The following is a 20,730-nucleotide window of genomic DNA, read 5'->3' on the forward strand; positions in this document are numbered from 1 at the left end:
GAGTCAAATATTAAAATAAATTTACAGCGACATTTGAAAAAGTTATATACGTGTACATACATACAAACATATGTGCCAAAATTAAATAAACTGCCCATTTAGGGGACTAGAATTGGTAGATGTGGAGAGTTACAGTCAGATGAATATGTATTGTACTACCCAGGAGGAGAAGTAAAAGGAAGGAATGGAGTAGGAATGATTATGACAAAGGAATTAGCTAAATGTGTGGAATATATGGACTATGCAAATGACCGAGTTATTTCTGTAAGGCTGAAAGGAGCACAAAAAGATTTACTGATTGTTTAGGTGTATATGCCAACTTCAGAATATGATGACCAAACAGTAGAGGAAACATACAATGTAATAAAGAGAATAATGGACGAAAATAAAAAATGCTGCAAAATAGTAATGGGAGACTGGAACGCCATTGTGGGAAAAGGGAAAGAGGGAAACATAGTAGGCAGTCATGGTCTTGGAAAGAGAAATGATAGAGGTGAATGGCTAATTGACTTCTGCAGGGAAAGGCAGCTGATGGTGGCAAACATATGGTTCAAGAACCACAAGAGGAGGCTCTACACTTGGAAATCACCAGGGGATAAATACAGAAACTGAATCGATTTTATAATGGTAGAAGAAAGATACAGAAATGGAATCAAGAAGGTGCACACATTACCAGGTGTAGATATTAATAGTAACCAAAACTTACTTATAGCAGAAATAGAAATACGAATGAAAAAACTGAAGAAGGCGACCATGGTGAAGAAGAGGGATCTAGAGAAGATAAGATCCAACAAAGAACAAATTACAGAAATGCTGTCTCCGGAGTTTCTAAACGCATTACAAGACAAAGAACCACCTGATAATGCCAACTAGTACTGGAATATGCTGAAAGAAGGAATCATTAAAGCAGGACAGCAAAATATAGGATATGTAAAAAGAGAAAGGCCAAAAACACCATGGGTCACACAAGAAATGATATATAAGATGGGGGAGAGGAGAAAATTTAAAAACAAGAACACTGAAGATGTAAGAAAGATGTACCGAAGGTTAAATAATGAACTGCGAAGAGAAACAGCCAGCTAGGAAAAAATGGCTAAAAGAGGAATGTGATGCAATTGAAGAACTGGACACGAAAGGAAGATACGACTTACTATACAACTTACTATGCGACTATGACATGGGATCAAAACAGGGGAGGTAGTGCTACTGTGGAAATTTTGAGTAAAGACGAAGAGGTAGTGTAAAAAGATCGTGATTATGTCCTCCAGAGATGGGAAGAATATTTAAAACAGCTATATGACACAGATCGCAAACCAGAAACTCTGGAAGTTGAATTACCCAACAGTGTAAGTGATGATGAGAAAGGACCAACCATCATAATGGAAGAAGTAAAGTCTGCCATAGCTGCAATGAAAAATGGCAAAGCGGTAAGTACAGATACGATACTGGGAGAAATATTAAAATGCTTGAACCAAGATGGAATAAGAGAAATATTGAGGCTATGTAATAAAATACATGACAGTGGTGAATGGCCTGAGGTCTTTCTGACAACAGTAATGATTCCATTACCGAAAAAGCAAGGAACTAAGAAATGCGATGAGCACAGGACAGTCAGCCTCATTTCACATGCAGCCAAAGTCATTTTAAGAATAATTAATAATAGACTTGAAAAAGTAATGGAGGATAATATTGGCAAGGAGCAGTTTGGCTTTAGATGAAATACAGGCACCAGAGATGCAATAGGGCTCCTACGAATCTTGAGAGAAAGGTTTATTGAAAAAGAAAGAGACCTATTTATGTGCTTCATCGATCTAGAAAAAGCATTTGACAGTGTTCCAGAATGAGACAAGCTGGCGACTATAATGAGGGAAAAGAGAGTGGACTGGAAAAGCAGAAGACTTTTATAAACTCATTATATCTTAATCAAAAAGCCTCAGTTAAAGTGAGAGGAGAAAGTACAAACTGGATCGGACTAGGAAAAGGAGTAAGGCAAGGATGCTGTCTTGTCACCTACCCTTTTCAACCTCTACTTAGAAAATATGATTGACCAATGCTCATTAGATGACAAAGGAGTAGAAATTGGAGGAAGAAGAGTAGGGTGTTTGAGGCTTGCTGATGACATGCTCCTTCTAGCCACAGGAGAAAAAGGATTACAGGATATGGTGGACACCATTGAAGCTAACGGAAAAAAAATATGGAATGAAAATTAACACAAAGAAAACAAAAGTATTGGCACTAGAAGGAAATAGAGAAATAAAAATTATGCTGCATGAAGAAATTGGAACAGGTGCAAAATTTTAAGTATCTTGAAAGCAGGATATACACCGACTGGAAGTGCACCACAGAAATTAAAACGAGGATAACAATGGCAAAAGAGGCATTTTATAAGAAAAGGAGAATTTTCTGCAGCAGTCTGGACAGAGAACTCAGGAAGAGACTCATAAAATGTATGGTATGGAGTGTTCGTCTGTATGGCACTGAAACATGGACTTTGAGGAAGAAAGACAGAGCAAAGCTGTAGGCTATTGAGATGTGGATATGGCGGAGGACGGAAAGAATAAGTTGGATGGACAGAGTAAAAAATGAAGAGGTACTGAGAAGAGTGGGAGAGAAAAGACAGTTACTAGATGTAATAAAAAGAAGAAAAAGAAATTGGATTGGGCATATTTTAAGAAAGAATGATGGACTGATAAAAACAGTTTTAGAAGGTTATGTAGAAGGGAAAAGGAAGCGAGGAAGGGAGAGATTTCAGATACTGGATGACGTGATGGACAGTACAACATTCAGCAGCCTTATGAAGGAAGCAATGGATCGCAGAAAATGGAAAGGCGAATGACCAGCTAATATAGCAGAAAACTGATGATGATGATATGTGGAAAATTTAATTTAACTGTTACCAGGCTTCAAGACTCAAGGAAAAAATCCATCATTGTGATATTAACTTATTGCTAATAATGTTCTACATCTATTTTTGTGGTACTGTTAAAAACTTATGTAAGAAGGTGGCACAATTGTTAAGACGCCAGTCTTGAATTCAGGAGGAGAGGATTCAGACCCTATCAGTCATCAAGATTTAGGTTTTCCATGGTTTCTATGAATCATTTCAAGTATATAACAGGATTGTTCCTTGATAACAGGTCTACACCCAATTTCCTTACCATTTCCTTGTCAACCTGAACATGTGCTCGTCAAGTTAATGTGTCGTTGGTAGGCCTAGGATGTAGATGCTGATCTTCCATTTGTTAAGAATGTTGCTCATTCGTGATCATTAATAGTATTAAGAACTTTTACAACATTAAGAGGTAAAATTCCAGAATATAATCAGCATGTGAAACAAACTTTTACTATTGTTAGCAACAACCTTTTCACTATGTCATCGAGAGGGTCGTACTTCAGGGTTGTATAGATGCTTCTGGCTGATTTGTCCATATTTTACCACCTGTGTACACCTTTTCATTAAAAAGATATTGTTAACTCAAAAAGCCAATTCTTTTAACTGAAAAATAGGGACCTGGTACTTATTCTTATGTATTATAGTGACGGCAGTATCTGTTTTATATAAAAAGTCCAAAAAAGGGATCAGTATATCAATTTCAAAATTATAGAGCTGATAGAGGAGAGAGCGAAATTTGAAAATACTGAATATTATAACTTTCATGGCCATTGATTTTCTTGTTAAAGATCTGGAAGGTAGTTTTTGAAACCTAAAAGCTTGCCCAGTGAAATGATAGGTCTTTGTTTGCCTTTGACATGAAGATCAGCTTATTGAGTCATTTACAACAGATCACTCAGCTGAAAGTAAGGTTTGAGTCATTGTGATTTAACATAAAAAGAAAATGTTATGACGTGATGAGAGAGAGAATGAATTGATGGCACTATTAGTTGAGATCTGGTCTTCAATTTCTCACTTCTCAGGAGGCTTTTTCCCCAGTTGTTCTGATTTCAGTTAGTTTTCAATTCATGTACAATATTTCCGTGAGACTATGAAATCCGTTTCAGCTAGTTTCATTGCCATTTTAGCACACAAAACACATTGTTGTTGTATTTAGTGACAATACTTACAGCTTGTCTTTTGATTTATTTGAAATGACAATTCACAATGTAATATTTCTTTCAGTTGCAGATGATCGTGAAACACAGTTGAATATTTCCCGTTGTTTGTTACAATTGCATGTAAAACAAACATAGAAAACATGTCTGCTGTGGTGTCATCACATGATGCTACTGTAGCCCAGATCTTTGGTGATGACTGTGAAGACATAGAATTACTTGTCAGCTCAGGAAAGAGGTATGTTCTTGATATTGTAACTTACAGCCACTTTATTATTATTATTATTATTATTATTTTAATAAGGAAAGAACTGGAGTGGGGCTACAGCCATTAACTGAGAAAGCATTCCGACGAAAGCAGGATTGGGAAGAGCATGTATTCAGTACGTCACCTCAGGGAACCCCTCAACAAGCAATGGAATACAATCCTATTGGAAAGAGGAGTGTGGGAAGACCAAGGAAGAGAGAGAGTGAGGCCCAAAAAGGCCATAAGGCCTGATCCTGGGTTGGCAGAAGAAGATTATTATTATTATTATTATTATTGTGATTATATCTTTATTGCAGCCTCGTACAGTATCTGGAGTGCTTTACTCTTGGAATGGTACCGTCTCACTCACTCTTTAATGAGGGTGTCTACTCCATGAAGTGATCTGTCTCCTTGACAGTAGTAGATTTCATCTACCTTGAATATCTTCTTACGGATGCTTTTTCATCGGTTCATGATGCTGTGATCCTGCCATGCAATGCCACCAATTATTCTACGGACTTTGTTCCAACTGCAGCCTGTAAAGGGCTATAAGGGAGTCCATATTCTCTGTCAACTAGCTCTGAAATCATATACCACATTTTCAATACTACTTCTGTATTTTAATGTTTCTTCTAAACTTTTATAATGTCATTTAAAGAGCTCTTATTTACAATCTCAACATAACTCATGACAGCTCTGTAAGTGACAGATTGAGAAGGCATAAGTAAGCGAATAACAGAATTTATAACAAGCTCCTTTTCTCTGGGGGAGAACATTGTTGTCCAGAGCTCTTCTTCTCTGTAGTTCACAGCATCACCAAGCTGCGATGGCAAAGTGTAAATGACTTCCCCGGTGCAAGTAAACAGACTTGCTCGATGTTGCGTCTTGTTGATGGATCGTGTTTACATTTCTCCTTTAATATCTGCACTTGAATTCAAGAAGAAATGTGTGCACAGTAGGCATTTCTTTCTCTACAACTGACTAAAATGAAAATTCTCCTCAGGCGAGGTGGCGCAGTTGTTAGCACATTGGACTCTCATTCAGGAGGATGATAATTGCAATCCACGTTCACCCACCCTGATTTAGATTTTCCGTGATTTCCCTAAATCTCTTCAGGAAAATGCTGGGATGGTTCCTTTGAAATGGCACAGCTGATTTCCTTCCCCATCCTTCCCTAATCCGATCTTGTGCTCCGTTTTTAATGACCTCATTGTCAATTGGACGTTAAACCCTAATCTCCTCCTCTTTAAATTTCTCCATGAACATCTTTCATCGGAATAGCAGAAAGAAGTGTCCCACATTGCTACCTTAAATAACAACATTTACCACTGCAGATCCCCATACTAAGATAAAAGGTGTCTTGTAGATTAACTTACATAACTAATTATAGCATCAATATAATGGAAGGAAACATTCCACGTGGGAAAAAATTATATATAAAAATCTTTGTTTTTATATATAATTATAGCATCAGGTAGTTTTCACTATTTACTAAGTTACTATTATTTCTACATCAAGGTCTCCTGGGATCAGATGTTACTTACATTTTCACCACAGCAAAATACATACATTCATATCTCTAATCTATTATTTTTACTTAATAATCACTTGATGTCTCAGATATAAAAGTTACTTCTTTGTATCTATGAAAGATAATTATTCTGATAAAACTAAACTGGATTTATAAAACTGTGTACTCTCTTTGCATATCTTCATTCTTTCATGACCTTATGCACCCCACTTGTTAATGAATATTCTGTTAAACATAGCATTGTTATAACCTAGTAAATGACTTAAAATTACTTATGACATTCAATTATTTCCCTCGGAAATTTGTGTGTACCTGTGAAAACCGATGAAAACCATTTGTTATGTATGCTCAGGCCTTGTCGTAACTATATCACTTTTAACCGAAGGTAATCCCATGTGATTACTTTGTAACTACATATTTTTCGTAGTTAAATATAAAAATTCAGGGCCCTATTTATGGCAAGGAGTTAGATGTTGACATTCCACTCTTAATTCCCACATCTCTAAATGTCAGATTTGTATTTATTCAACAAGTATGGAAAATGAAGGTTCAAAAGAATCAACAGTGGCCAGGTAGATTCATAAGCTTTAAACTGTTTTGGGGAATGCTCACTCAGTTTTATTCATTTTCCCTTCCCAGTTTTGTGTCTCTATACTAGCTGCTTTTTCATCCAGGCTAATTCTGTTGACAGATACTGTGAACATACTTCATTGCCTTTGTGATGCAAATCTTCCTTTAATTTTTCTTCCGTACAAAAATGGTTGAGGTTGTTACTTCTCTAGATTCACTTGACCACAGAAATCTGACCATCCCTTTGATGGGTGTACCTGTCCACCACCCAAATGTACCTGTCCACCACCCAACTCTGTCTAAAGAAGTTTTCTCCATAGCATAACGGTCATACCAGGTAATATAAAACACCAATTTCCTGCATGCTCATTTTATATCCTTCCCTGTAACTCTTACTATGTCATTACTCATATGTTATGAAATATGTCATACTTATCTGTCCCTTTCATGTACCTCTCTTTGAGAACTGTTTATTTAAAACTTATTTTCTGTTACTAGATTATAACATTTTGATGCGTTTCTTACTATCAACCATTACATAGTTATAAACTGATTACTTTACATGAGATATGGAAGACTGGGATCTTGTGTATAGTTCTCTTTCCCATTCCTTTAAACCTATACCCACCATATTTATCATTAATTAGATTCTCACATTCATTTGAGCATAATTCTATTTTTTCTATTAATCACCATTTCTTATCTCTCTATGATAAACAAAGTACACACCTGTGCTTAATTGCTCTTTATTTCTGTCTTTATTACTTCTCTTCTGGTTACTAAAGTTTCTGAAGCTTAATGTTGTTCCTCGTGTGTTCAACACTTCATTAACACTGTCTTACTGAGGTACCTTTAATGCCGTATTTTGTAACATTGGTAAAACTGTTTCATACTCTGTGCATCTCTGTATTTCGCTTATGTTGGTATATCACTCTCTGTCCTCATAAGCAGTGCTTACACCCCCCCCCCCCCTTTTTCACATGATGTTACCAGCATATGCTACATTCAGTCATTCAAATGTACACTGCTTTTATCATTAAAAAAACCCACCAACCAACCAACGTCTGCATCCTTAGGATGTGTGTGTTACCCTACTTCTTTTTGAATGGTCTCTGGGCTTTTTCCTGTGAAAACAGGTTTGCATTACCACTGTGTGGTCCGGATAAAGGAATGGTTGTAACAATAGTAACATATGCATGTGGAAAGAGGGAGGATAGAATCGGTAATTCTATTGGGCAAGAAAGACAATAAAAAAAACAAGAATAGTTGTGTCAGGATGAAGAAAAGACGATAGCCCCTAAGACAGACCTTTTCCCAAGCCCCCCCCTCGCCCTGGGGTTCCCTTCCTGATGAGTACTTCACCATGACACTGGAGGATGAAGAGTGTTCAACATGCCCTACAGAATGGACTCGTTACAGTTCCACTCGCACAGGCCCCAAAAATTGGTCCTAACACACAGCCAGTAGAGACGACACCCCCAGGATAACAAGGCCGCCTAGCAGTGTTAGTGACGTCACACTAAGCGGCCCATAGACAACGCAGCAGTCCACGGACACCTCCGTATAGACGCGCCTGATGCTAACGATCTTCTGTCCGTCATACAGAAAGGAGCGAACTAATTGATAATTCGAACCAAAGACCAAATTATATATATTCTTGTAAATAGCATAAAGGTTCATAACGAAATACCGATTACATATATGGGCAGGAATAAGTTTAATCGATCGAGGAGCTTTGCCACTATTTTATAATTGTCAGAACACTATTTAGCTTTAAAACTCGCATACAGTTGGTGACAAATGCTAACTGACAGCAGGACTTAACATTTTCAAGCCATTACACTGCAAGTAAATTATCTTAAACGCTGTCATACATAGCAAAACCCTCACAACGTTTGTTTACAATAAGGTAACAAGAGTTTGCTTTATTTCATAAAACACCTGACTATTGTGAATTTACTCATATGTTCATGGTGACAGCTCTTTTCAAGAATTTTTACAAGTGTATCCCCAGTAATAAAAATTGGAAACAAAGGATAGACATCAAATATTCTCCTTTTAACATATTTTAACATAGACATCACTGAACACAAGATTCTGTCTTGGCACTATGATACTAATGGACTGCTCTTTCCTTTAAGAAAAGCGTGACAATTTGAAGTTCACTCTGCTATTGAAGATACACTTCTAGAAACAATATTAAAAAAGTTATGAAAGGTAAGATTAGTAGGAAATGAAAAACAACCAAGTGCATGTTACATGTAAGAATGTGACCAAAAGGCTGAGGCTCTCGTTACTTACCATTTTCAATCTCTCTACTGGTTACTTCCTTTGTCACATAGAAATTGCCAACTACAAGTTTCATTATTGCTGTCTGGTACTAACAAAGTGCTTTTCTATTTAGAAAACCTGACAATTTGATGTTCATTCTGGTACTGAAGATAAACACTTTTCAAAGGAGTTCTAGAAGTAGGCTTATATCACATATAGTAAGAAATGTTGAACAACCAAGGCCACCTGATGTGTTACTAAACTATTAAGCCTTTCTTTGCCTGACATAGCAATGTACTGAAGTAGCAAAACATTTGATGTCAGAATATGACATCTGTGCACTCTAAACAATGGAGTTTTCTTAGCAACCAGTGACAACAGAAACCAGCAATGTATGTTAAAACTGGTACATCTGTTTCAATATTTTTTAAGTCATCATCACTGACACATATCACAAAATGAAGCACCATCAACATACACATTGCTGGATTCTCATCATCACCATTCATCTGTACAATTTTCAGTTTCCTATGTGGGTGCACATTTAGTTCTAAGATACTCATAAGTCTTAAATTCTTTTCTGATTCTAACAACTACCTACATGATATATGATACTGACTTCCACATAATTGCCAGTAAAGTTGAAATCAAGCTACCAGTATCTAGTGAGTCAGTTTGAAATTTACCTTGCAGGATATATGGCATATTTAGTTCTCCACAGCAGTAATAATTTATCTTCACTAAGCCATATGTGGTAACCCTAAGTGCTGTATATTTCTCTAGGGACAATTTACCATTCTGCAATTTTAAACTTCTACATTTGTCCAACCAAGTAATGAACTTATCCAGGAAATTGTACCACATATCCCTTACTTTGTTAGTCAGAAGTTTCTGAATTTTTTACTATGAGTTCAGATGCAACCTAATGACAGGTAGCAATCAATTCATGCTAAGCAATAAAATAAAATGTTAAGGCTGTGCCAAAAAGACTCAGTTTTGTTTCTTACAATTTTCAGGAAACTGTAGAGCACTTACATTTGGTTTAACACTTGACAGAGCATGACATCATTCATTTAATGGGTAAAAGCAGTTTACTTATCTGGAGGTTAGTGACAGGGATCGAGCAATGTATTTTAAGCAATATTACAAAAATGTTGTGGAATTATGGCCATTAAGAAATGGATTTTTGATTCTTAGTGCTTTGAAGACACTGTGCACAGCACATGCATTTGATTTTACACAGAACACGTTTCATCAATGAGTAAAAGATTTTGTGATGGGGACTTCAGGAGTTCAGTAGGAGGTAGCAATAAAATACAGATTAAAGATATTAAATTTAAAAAAAAAAAGTTTATTTCAAATTGTGGCATAGTGTTGGAAGTTTCCTCTTCTTAGAACTGTGGAGAGACTGCACAGAAGTTTCATCATTTTTATTTTTACAAAAATTATTTAGTACTATATTTACAGTGGTCCATACAATTTTCTTACACATTTCTGATACAGTGTGCTGAGGACAGGAACTTTCACACAACAAATCAGCAGCCATAATTATTTTCCAAATTAGTTCAGCTGCTACTGCTCTTTGATTCAACAGCTTCAGGAATGATGATGTTGCCAACAACTTTTGTAGAGTCAAGTAACTGTACATAACTACTGTCACAGGAAATTCACATGGGAATTTCAAACTTCCGCTGTCCAATTGTCTAATTAAATTAAACTGTTTCTCAGTTGTCATTGACCTATCCAGTATCAAAAAATCTGTGCAGTCACTGCACTGAAGTTTCCTAATTGATGAGTGGCAACAGAAACCAGCAATGTAAGTTAAAACTGGGAGTTCAGATTCAACATTTTTTAAATCATCTTCACTGATATTGACATTAAAGGTATATTCACTATCATTCACACTGCTCTCAGTACTTTCATCACAACTATGCATCTCTACAATTCTCAGCTTCTCTTGTGGGTGAATGTTGAGTTCTAAAACAGTCATGAGTCTTAAATTCTTTTCAGTTTCTAACAACTGCCTAAGTGGGATAGGATACTGACATCCTGATAACTGTCTATATAGACCAAACCTTGCTTCCAGAGAATCAGTGTGGAACTTACCTGGCAGAATATATGACATGTTTAGTTCCTTGCAACAGTATTCAGCTACTTGCATTAAGCCATATGTTGTGAGTCAAAGTGCTGTGTGTGTTTCCACAGACAGTTTACCATTCCCCGACTCTAAACTTCTCCATTTATCTAACCAAGTAACAAATTTATCAAGAAAACTGTAACGTATGTCTCCTGCTTTATTGGTCAGAGGCTTCTGCATTTCTTCCTTATGGTGAAGTCCCTTCAGAGGTGCTTTAACAGTGACAATCCCCCACCAAGTCCTAATAAGATTTATAAATTTAGCAGTACCTTCCCAGTTTTCTACATTATGAACTGGCCCCAACTCAACCATGCTACTTTCTACATAATCACTGAATATTTGAGTCATCAGCTTAACATTTTGCCTTTCTAAAGATGAAGGCCACAGGGCTTTCACAGACAACCCATAACCATATTTTAACAATTTTTGGCTTTCTAAGTCATGTACTTCTCTAACTGCAGCAAAAGATGCATACCTAACAATATCAGAATTATGAAAATCTGGATAACAAAATGTTTGCCTGTGGTTCTTCAGATTTATCCAATTGTTCCTTATGCACTTAAAAATATGGACAGTGTCATGCAGAAAAAACATTGGTCTTTTACCATCTGTAGGAGATGGGTATACAAAACTGGCTTGTGGTGGATTTGCAAAGTATGTAACACATTTTCTGTTAATGGCATTGTTGTGACTCGCTGATCTTTCAAAGCGCCGTCCCGCAGTTACGTGTGTCCTCTACATGCGGCGCTGGCTGCCAGCCATCCAGCAGCAGCGCCACCTAAGCAGCCAGCCAGCCAGCCAGCGGCCGCTAGACTCGGACTCAGTGATGATTTCACTGTGAAAGTGTACACACATCTTACTCTGTTTACTTGATCTGTGACTTTCATGTATTGCGTCGTCCTTGAAATATATTTGTTCAACTTGAAGTTATAACAATTGGCAACGAGGTAGTGAATTTTTCTTTTTCATCGTTGACCCACATGTTTCCATGGCTACTTTAGAGCAACTATTACAAGGTCTCATAGAACAGCAAACGCTTCTCACAAATGCGATTCGTGATTTCGTCGTGGCATCCAATGCGGGGCGTCTCTTGTCGTCGTCTCTACCTCTTTTTCCTCCTTACGACGAGACAGCGGAAGTCTGGTCTGATTACGAAAACCTCTTCGACAGCACTACTTGGCATTTCATGTCGCGGATGACCAAAGATGTAAGCCTCTGTTCCTTTCATGGATTTCACCTCAAATGTATCGGTTCTTGTCGCAATTGGCTCCTTTGGAAGATCCTGCGTCTTTGTCCTTTGCGGAAATGTGCTCACTTCTGTCCGTCTATTTTCAAAAGCACACGCATGTGGTGGCCTCTTGTGTTGCCTTTTATCGTTGTCAAAAACAACCGAATCAATCCTACATGCTTGGGCTGCTGAGCTTCACGGCCTCAGTCGAAAGTGTCAATTTGTTACTCAAGTTCACAAAGAATCCTACGCTGATTCCATGGTACAGGATGCTATTATCCGGTCGGCGCACGACACAGAAGTTAGGCAACATGCCCTTCAGTTGGCAAATCCGACTGCATACATGATGTTCGCGAACATGACGCTGATTCTGATTCTGTGTTGTCTGTCAATTGTACTTCTTCCCTTTCAGGGAAGTTATTCCTCACTTGGTCGAGATGTTCACATGCAGGTGTATACTGGCTCTGCTGCCACTATCATCAATTCTCAGATGTATCTTCAGTTGTGTTCTCCAATCCTGTCACCTGTCACTAGGCAATTACGGACTTACAATAAACAGAAGATTTCTCTCTTGGGACAGTTTGATGCTGAGGTATCTTACAAATCTGTCGTTCGCACTGTTCCCATATTTGTGGTCGACCATAGTAACGCGGAGAATCTTTTTGGTTTCAATGCCTTTCGCGTTTTTGGGTTCTCCATAGATGCCTCTGTCAATATCGTCTCTGATGCTATTCCTTATGCTCAATTAGATTCCTTGTCGATGACATTTTCGTCCTTTTTTTCTCCTGGGTTAGGCCGTGCAAACATCTTTGAAGCTCACATCACGCTCAAACCCACTGCTCGGCCTAAGTTTTTTCGGGCTCGGCCCATTCGTGTGGCCCTTCGTGATCAGGTCAAACGGGAGCTGGATCGTCTCACTGCTTCAGGGGTCTTGCTTATGTCACTTCCAGTGAGTGGTCCTCTCCTGTCGTCGTCGTTGCTAAACCAAATGGTGATATTCATCTCTGCGGCGATTTCAAAGCCGCTGTAAATGCCCAGTGCCTTATCGACACTTACCCTATGCCTCGACCTGAAGAATTGTTTACTAAACTTGCTGGAGGCCAGTATTTTTCTAAAATTGACCAGCCAGAAGCTTATCATCAACTTCCTCTCGACGCTGCTTCCCGGCAGTTTCTGGTCCTTAACTTGCCTTTCGGCCTCTATCAATACCAACGATTGCCATTCGGGGTTGCCAGTGCCCCTGCTCTCTTTGAGTGATAGTTGGAACAATTATTGCTCACTGTCCCTGGGTGCATAAATTACATGGACGACATTGTTGTCACTGGCTCCACCACTGACGAACATCTTCAAAATCTCCGCACACTTTTTCATGTCTTACAGACTGCTGGTCTTAAGTGTAATCTTCAGAAATCAAAATTTTTTCAGGCATCTATCACATACTTGGGGTTTCAACTCTCTCGGGATGGTATTTGTCCGCTTCAGGAAACTGTCGCTGCGATCAGTGCCCTTCCTCGCCTTACATCTGTTAAGGAACTGCAGGCCCTCTTGGGGAAAATAGCATACTATCACAAGTTTTTACCGTCTGCTGCTTCGGTGGCTCAGCCGTTGCATCGCCTTTTGCATAAAAATGTGCCTTTTCACTGGCCCGCGTCATGCAATGCGGCTTTCCAGAAATTGAAGACTATGCTGAAACAGGCCCCGTGCCTGGCTACTTACCGACCTGGCCAACATCTTGTTCTTGCCGCGGACGCCTCTCAATACGGGGTCGGTGCAGTCCTTGCGCACTGTTTTTCTCACGTTTCTGAACAACCCATTGCTTATGCCTCCAAAACGCTCATGGATGTCCAACAAAAGTATTCTCAAATTGAAAAAGAAGCTTTGGCCATTATTTATGCTCTTCATAAGTTTGGTGTTTTTTTATATGGATCCAAATTTCATCTTGTTACGGATCACAAACCACTTGTTTCCTTGTTTCATCCATCAATGTCACTTCCCGACAAGGCTGCACACTGCCTCCAGCGTTGGGCTGTTAACTTTTATCGTTTCAATTATGAGATTCATTTCCGGCTGACAGCTCAAAATGTGAATACTGATGCGCTGTCTCACCTTCCCATGGGTCCTGATCTGGCATTCGATAGGGACGAACTTATGTGTTTCCAACTGGATGTTGCCGAGCAGTGGGTTGTGGACGGGTTCCTCATCACTGGGGACCGGCTGGCGGCTGCTGCTGGTTCTGACCCTACCCTCTCCCGGGTTTTACGCTGTATTCAGAAGTGTTGGCCAGATCGTCTGTCCGCTAAGACTTCTGATCCGTCACGGAATTACTACGCTTTGCGTTACGCCTCATGGCTAGGGATGGTGTTATCCTCCTTTCCACCGAAAATGTTTCGCCACGTGTTGTGTTACCTGCGTCTTTGCGTGCTTCGGTCTTGCGCCTCCTTCACCAATGGCACTGGGGTGTCTCTCGCACAAAATCTCTGGCGCACCGTCATGTGTACTGGCCCGACATTGACTTTGAAATCGCACACATGGTCGCTGCCTGCGGCCCTTGTGCGTCACAGGCCGCTGCCGTGAAGTCATCTTTGTCACCGTGGCCTTCGCCTTGAGAAGCCCTGGGAGCGTATTCATGCTGACTTCGTGGGACCTTCTTTAGGTTCTTATTGGCTTCTCGTTATTGACGCCTACTCTAACTTTCCTTTCATTGTCCGTTGCACGTCGCCTACCACTGCGGCAACCACCAATGCTCTAGCTTGCATTTTCTCTTTGGAAGGCCTTCCCCCTACTCTTGTTACTGATAATGGTCCGCAATTTACCTCTTCCGATTTTGCTGATTTTTGTGCCCATCACGGCGTCTTGCATGTCACGGCCCCTCTGTTCCATCCACAGTCAAACGGCGAGGCTGCACGACTGGTCCGCACATTTAAGTCTCAGATGAGGAAACTCCTGACTTCTTCTGCTGCTGATGATGTGCTTCTCCAATTTCTGGCTTCTTACCGTTTCACCCCCATGGGCGACCACAGCCCGGCTGAGCTCTTATATGGCCAACAGCCCCGCACGCCACTTCATCTTCTGCGGCCTTCCACCTCACGGCTGCGGGTGCCTTTGCTTGGCCGGTTCACCGCCGGCGACCTTGTATGGGTACGGGGATATGGCAGGCGGCCAAAATGGAGTCCTGGCCGCATCTTACGACACCGTGGCCAATGCTTGTATGAAATCCAGACGGACACGGGTGTTGCAGTGCGTCATTCGGACCAGCTTCTGCTTCGTGTGCCGGCAACACCTGTTCCGGATGCTGCTACACCACCTTCAGCTCTACCTGACACTCGGGATCCTGGAATGTCTCATTACTCACAACGCAGTCCTCTCACCATCATATTGGTGCCAGCACAAAAACTGATGCCACCAGGAGACGTGCCTATGCATGAACCAAGATGACCATCGTCTGTCGGAGTAACTCTACTCACCTCCTTCTCCTACGGACGCGGACACATCGCCCATGTCTCCTGTTATAACAACTGGACTTGCTGCAACGGGCAGATTGGTGCATGTGGCCCCAGCAGATTCGACCCCTACGTCTCCTGTCATCTCGACCCGTTATCATCGGGGACACTTCCGTCCGTACAGGAAGCCTCCTCCTTGAGACTTTACGGCCAGTCAAACAACACCTATGGACGTTAGCAATCTACAGGCTACCTCCATCAAGACCTGTGCAAAAACTTCAAAGGGGGGAAAAGTGTTGTGACTCGCCGATCTTTCAAAGTGCCGCCGTGCAGTTACATGCGTCCTCTACATGCGGCACTGTCTGCCAGCCATGCAGCAGCAGCGCCACCTAAGCGGCCAGCCAGCCAGCCAGCCAGCCAGCCAGCCAGCCAGCCACTGCTAGACTCGGACTCAGTGATGATTTGACTGTGAAAGTGTACACACGTCTTACTCTGTTTACTTGATCTGTGACTTTCATGTACTGCATCGTCCTTGAAATATATTTGTTCAGGCATTATTATCTGTAACAAGTGAAACAACCTGAAAGCCAGCTGCTTCTATACCTACTACTAAAGTTCTTACTACATTAAACAAGCTCTCTGCATTCAGTTTTTTCACAGGCAATACATGTACAACAGTTTTGAAAAGAGAAAGAATACTCTGAATCATGAATACATGTGCACTGGTTGCTATTTCAGCAGTATCCAAAGTCATTCCAGTAACATTCCCCCCTTTATAATCTACATATGGTTTGATGTGGATCTCATCTAGCATAAAGGTAACAAACATTTCACATGGTGCCAAACATGAAACTTCATCTTTCAAATGACTTAAAAATTTGCATTACTTGGGTTCACATTTATATTACAACTAAGCTTTCTTAATGTGTTAGGACGTGGTAGAATTACAAAACCAGATGATTGCAAATACTTGTAAGCGTGAGGAGAAATTGTAAACAACACAGAACAAAGAATCAAAACCTCTGGATCAAATTTATGGTGTGCCTTGGATTGAAGACATAATGCACACTGAGACCTCAAGAATGAAACAACCTTCCTCTTACCTTCTTTCAAAATTCAAATGGCTCTGAGCACTATATGACTTAACAGCTGAGGTCATCAGTACCGTAGAACCTAGAACTACTTAAACCTAACTAACCCAAGGACATCACACACATCCATGCCCGAGGCAGGACTTGAACCTGCGACCGTAGCGGTCGCGTGGTTCCAGACTGAAGCACCTAGAATCGCTCGGCCACATCGGCCGGCTTACCTTCTTTCACTGGTAATGCTTCAAGAAGGGAGTGAATAACTGACATGTGTAAATCAATTTCCCCGCCACTAACATAGTCTGTACACTTGCCCGCGAAAGGCAAAGGTCCCGAGTTCGAGTCTCGGTCGGGCACACAGTTTTAATCTGCCAGGAAGTTTCATATCAGCGCACACTCTGCTGCAGAGTGAAAATCTCATTCTGGAAAAGAAAATTGTTCCATAATAATTTCGAAATTAGTTAATTGTACTTAAGATGTAAAGATTTCACATTAGTAAAAATATGCCACACATCTTTGACACAATGTGAGATAAGTACTTAACACTACCTTAAAATGTTTTGTTGTTAGTAATGCAAAAATGCTACTCATCAAATGAAAAACCTTAGGGCCAGGGCATTTGGTAGCCTGACTAGCATTTGTAACTGCTATCCTAAATCAAATATACTGCTTACATTGTTATCTATAGTTTTATGTTAACTTACACACTTTACAGTTAATACATACTGAAACATTCTAAATCAGAACAATAAAAATCGTTTAAACAATACTTTCAATGAAAGTAAACAGTGGAGTCTTTGTAGTTGTAATTTATTCTTATGAAATTAGCTTCGGTTTTTTTTTTTTTAATAATGTAACTTATTACTAATTACCACTAAATGTTCAGAGGGAGTGAAGTTCAGCTGTCGAATAGCATGTGTCCACTTCTTCCTCAGTTCAGCGTCCTTTGGAAATCTGAACACAGATATCTTTTTCCCAGTCCGGTAGTTGCCAGTACAGCTCGGTAGACAGCACTTATTCACCATAGTGTAATGGACAAGTACTTTGCGGTGGTGAAAGAGATGTATCAAAATAACAACAGTTTCAGCAACTCACAGCTCGACACTCAAAAGCAATCCACTCACAGCAATATACTATCGCCATATTGGGCCGCTTGTCGTGACGTCACGGTGACGTAGCAACCCCTGTTGGTTGGCCTTGTTTTCTCGGAGGTGTCGGTAGAGATGGGATAGTCTCAAGTTACTCATCATTCAGTCATAGTTGTCTGTCTTTGAAACATCAATGTCACATCCCAATACTATCTTGGGGGTGAGTGGAATAGGTATGCACATATTTACACTACCTATTCACAGGTCATAAGTACTTCAATACATAATTATGTATATTACTTATTCGTGTACCGCGCCATCCCCATTAAAGATGTAATAAAACCAGCTGTTTCTTGAACAAAAGAAACAATATGTGTGTATATATAGAAATTTCTCATGTACAAAATATATGAAAAATATTTATCAACCAACTTCACAAACAAATATCTATTTGCATTTATCCTGTGTGTGCATGAATACTTCATTTTAAGACTCCTAATAAATATTTGCCCTCTTAAAAAGGATTTTGTTAGTTTATTGTGTTCTCCCATAACAACTGAATATATTGCTTTATCTTCCTGAGGATAAGAAAACTTCATTGTTATTCCTGTTTTCTTAATTATCTCTTGCAAGATAACCAACTGTAAGGTAGGGTAATAAGTGATATCTGTGGTCGAAAGACAACAGGATAGGCAAAGAGAAAGAAATTACCTCATAAAAAATGAAGTAGAAATAATGAAGCAATTAACTCAGAATCTGGTGGTTGTCACCCTGCCTAATCTCCAAAGAAGGATAATCTGTTGTATATTACCCATCTATCCCAATGGCTTACACCTATTTTTCTCAGAATGTCATACATCTTGCACCATTTTACATTGTTGAGTGATTTTTCAAAGTCAAAGACTCCTATGAGCATGTTTTGATTTTTCCTCAACCTTGCTGCTGATATGAACCACAACATCAGAATTGCATCTGTGGAGCCTTTACCATTCCTAAAGCCAAACTAATTGTCATCTAACAGCTCTTCAATTTTCTTTTCCATTAATCTGTATATTACTCTTGTCAGCAACTTGGAGGCATGAGCTGTTAAACTGATTGTGGGATACTTCTTGCACTTGGCGGTTCTTTCCGTCTTCGGAATTGTGTGGATGATGTTTTCTGAACGTCTGATGGTATATTGCCAGTCTCATACATTCTGCACACCAACATGAATAGTTATTTTGGTGCCACTTCCCTCAATAGCCCAGTCAACGAAGATGAAAAATGGTGAATAGAGTAAAAGAATTCATATAGTCGCAAAGATTTGTCCAGTGGTAGGGGAGAGTGTTGTGAACAACATACTAAAAATTCCCACCTGTGAAGAGTGTGTGACTGTGTGTGTGTGTGTGTGTGTGTGTGTGTGTGTTTTGGGGTGGGGGGCATTTTTATATTTTTCTTGAATAACTCAAAAACTTCGACTTCTAGCGAAAATGTTTTCCAACACAAAATTTAAAGATATGAAAAATAGTTTAATACTATAAAATTAATATTTTATGTTAAATGACATTGATTAAGAGCAAATGTAAATGAGTGTACCACATTTAAGTAAGGTACAGCCATATTGAGGGATACATTGTGTTCTCGGGATGTGATTGGTGGCAGCAGGTGGGAGCAGGGGTGGAGGGTAGAAGTGTGAGGGAAGCCATGTCAACAGAACAAAGTCATTTACTTCCCGCATTCGTGTGTCTGAAAAACGAAGAGGGAGCAAGTGAGTCCTCCCTCTCCACACCACTATGTCGCAGGAAACAACTACACACTATTTCACAATCATACCGACCCTTCCACAGCAATCCTCATAAATCGCTGATGATATAGTGCTCAGAGACAGCTGGAATGTGTTTCTTTTCCACAAAGTGCGTTGTGTGTAGAAACATTTGGGAAGTGTTTATTTCCCACAATTTGTGTTGACACTAAATGGAATACAGATACTAGTTACTATTAAACTAAATGTACGAAGATAATCTACGTAAATCTCTGCTCACCGCCTTGCACTACTAGTAGGGAAATTGATTGTAAGTAATCCTGTATGAGCATTGTGGCATTCTTCTGCGAAAGGTCAGTTCCTCCTCCACAAACATTGCTCATTCTTCAGTTAACACACATGATAATTGATAATAGCCTCCCCAACATTTCCAGTCCATTTTTCTTACGTGGGTAGATTACTTCTCTACGCTTTTGGAGTAGTTTCAGTTTGTTGTTGTTATTGTTGTTGTTGTGGTCTTCAGTCCTGAGACTGGTTTTATGCAGCTCTCCATGCTACTCTATCCTGTGCAAGCTTCTTCATCTCCCAGTACCTACTAGCCTACATCCTTCTGAATCTGCTTAGTGTATTCATCTCTTGGTCTCCCTCTACGATTTTTACCCTCCACGCTGCCCTCCAATACTAAATTGGTGACCCCTCGATGTCTCAGAACATGTCCTACCAATCGACCCCTTCTTCTAGTCAAGTTGTGCCACAAGCTCCTCTTCTCCCCAATTCTATTCAATACCTCCTCATTAGTTGTGTGATCTACCCATCTAATCTTCAGCATTCTTCTGTAGCACCACATTTCGAAAGCTTCTAGTCTCTTCTTGTCTAAACTATTTATCGTCCACATTTCACTTCCATACATGGCTACACTCCATAAAAATACTTTCAGAAACGACTTCCTGACATTTAAATCTATACTGAATGATAACAAATTTTTCTTCTTCAGAAACGCTTTCCTTGCCATTGCCAGTCTACATTTTATATCCTCTCTACTTTGACCACCGTCAGTTTTTTTGCTCCTCAAATAGCAAAACTCCTTTCCTACTTTAAGTGTCTCATTTCCTAATCTAATTCCCTCAGCATCGCCCAACTTAATTCAACTACATTCCATTATCCTCATTTTGCTTTTGTTGATGTTCATCTTATACTCTCCTTTCAAGACACTGTCCATTCCGTTCAACTTCTCTTCCAAGTCCTTTGCTGTCTCTGACAGAATTACAATGTCATCGGCAAACCTCAACATTTTTATTTCTTCTCCATGGATTTTAATACCTACTCCGAACTTTACTTT

At 39.7% G+C, this 20,730-nt stretch overlaps 1 protein-coding gene across 1 annotated transcript in view; it reads left to right on the forward strand.

Annotated features, from left to right (window-relative positions):
• The window catches only part of LOC124776420 (zinc finger protein 345-like), a 197,846-nt gene that overhangs the window by 21,551 nt on the left and 155,565 nt on the right, over positions 1-20,730 (forward strand). The window contains exon 2 of the mRNA XM_047251415.1: positions 4,118-4,288. Within this exon, the coding sequence (XP_047107371.1) occupies positions 4,194-4,288 (95 nt within the window). The 5' untranslated portion in view covers positions 4,118-4,193. The remainder of the gene's footprint in view (positions 1-4,117; positions 4,289-20,730) is intronic.

The sequence above is a fragment of the Schistocerca piceifrons genome, chromosome 2 (genome assembly GCF_021461385.2).
Source record: "Schistocerca piceifrons isolate TAMUIC-IGC-003096 chromosome 2, iqSchPice1.1, whole genome shotgun sequence".
NCBI lineage: Eukaryota > Metazoa > Arthropoda > Insecta > Orthoptera > Acrididae > Schistocerca > Schistocerca piceifrons.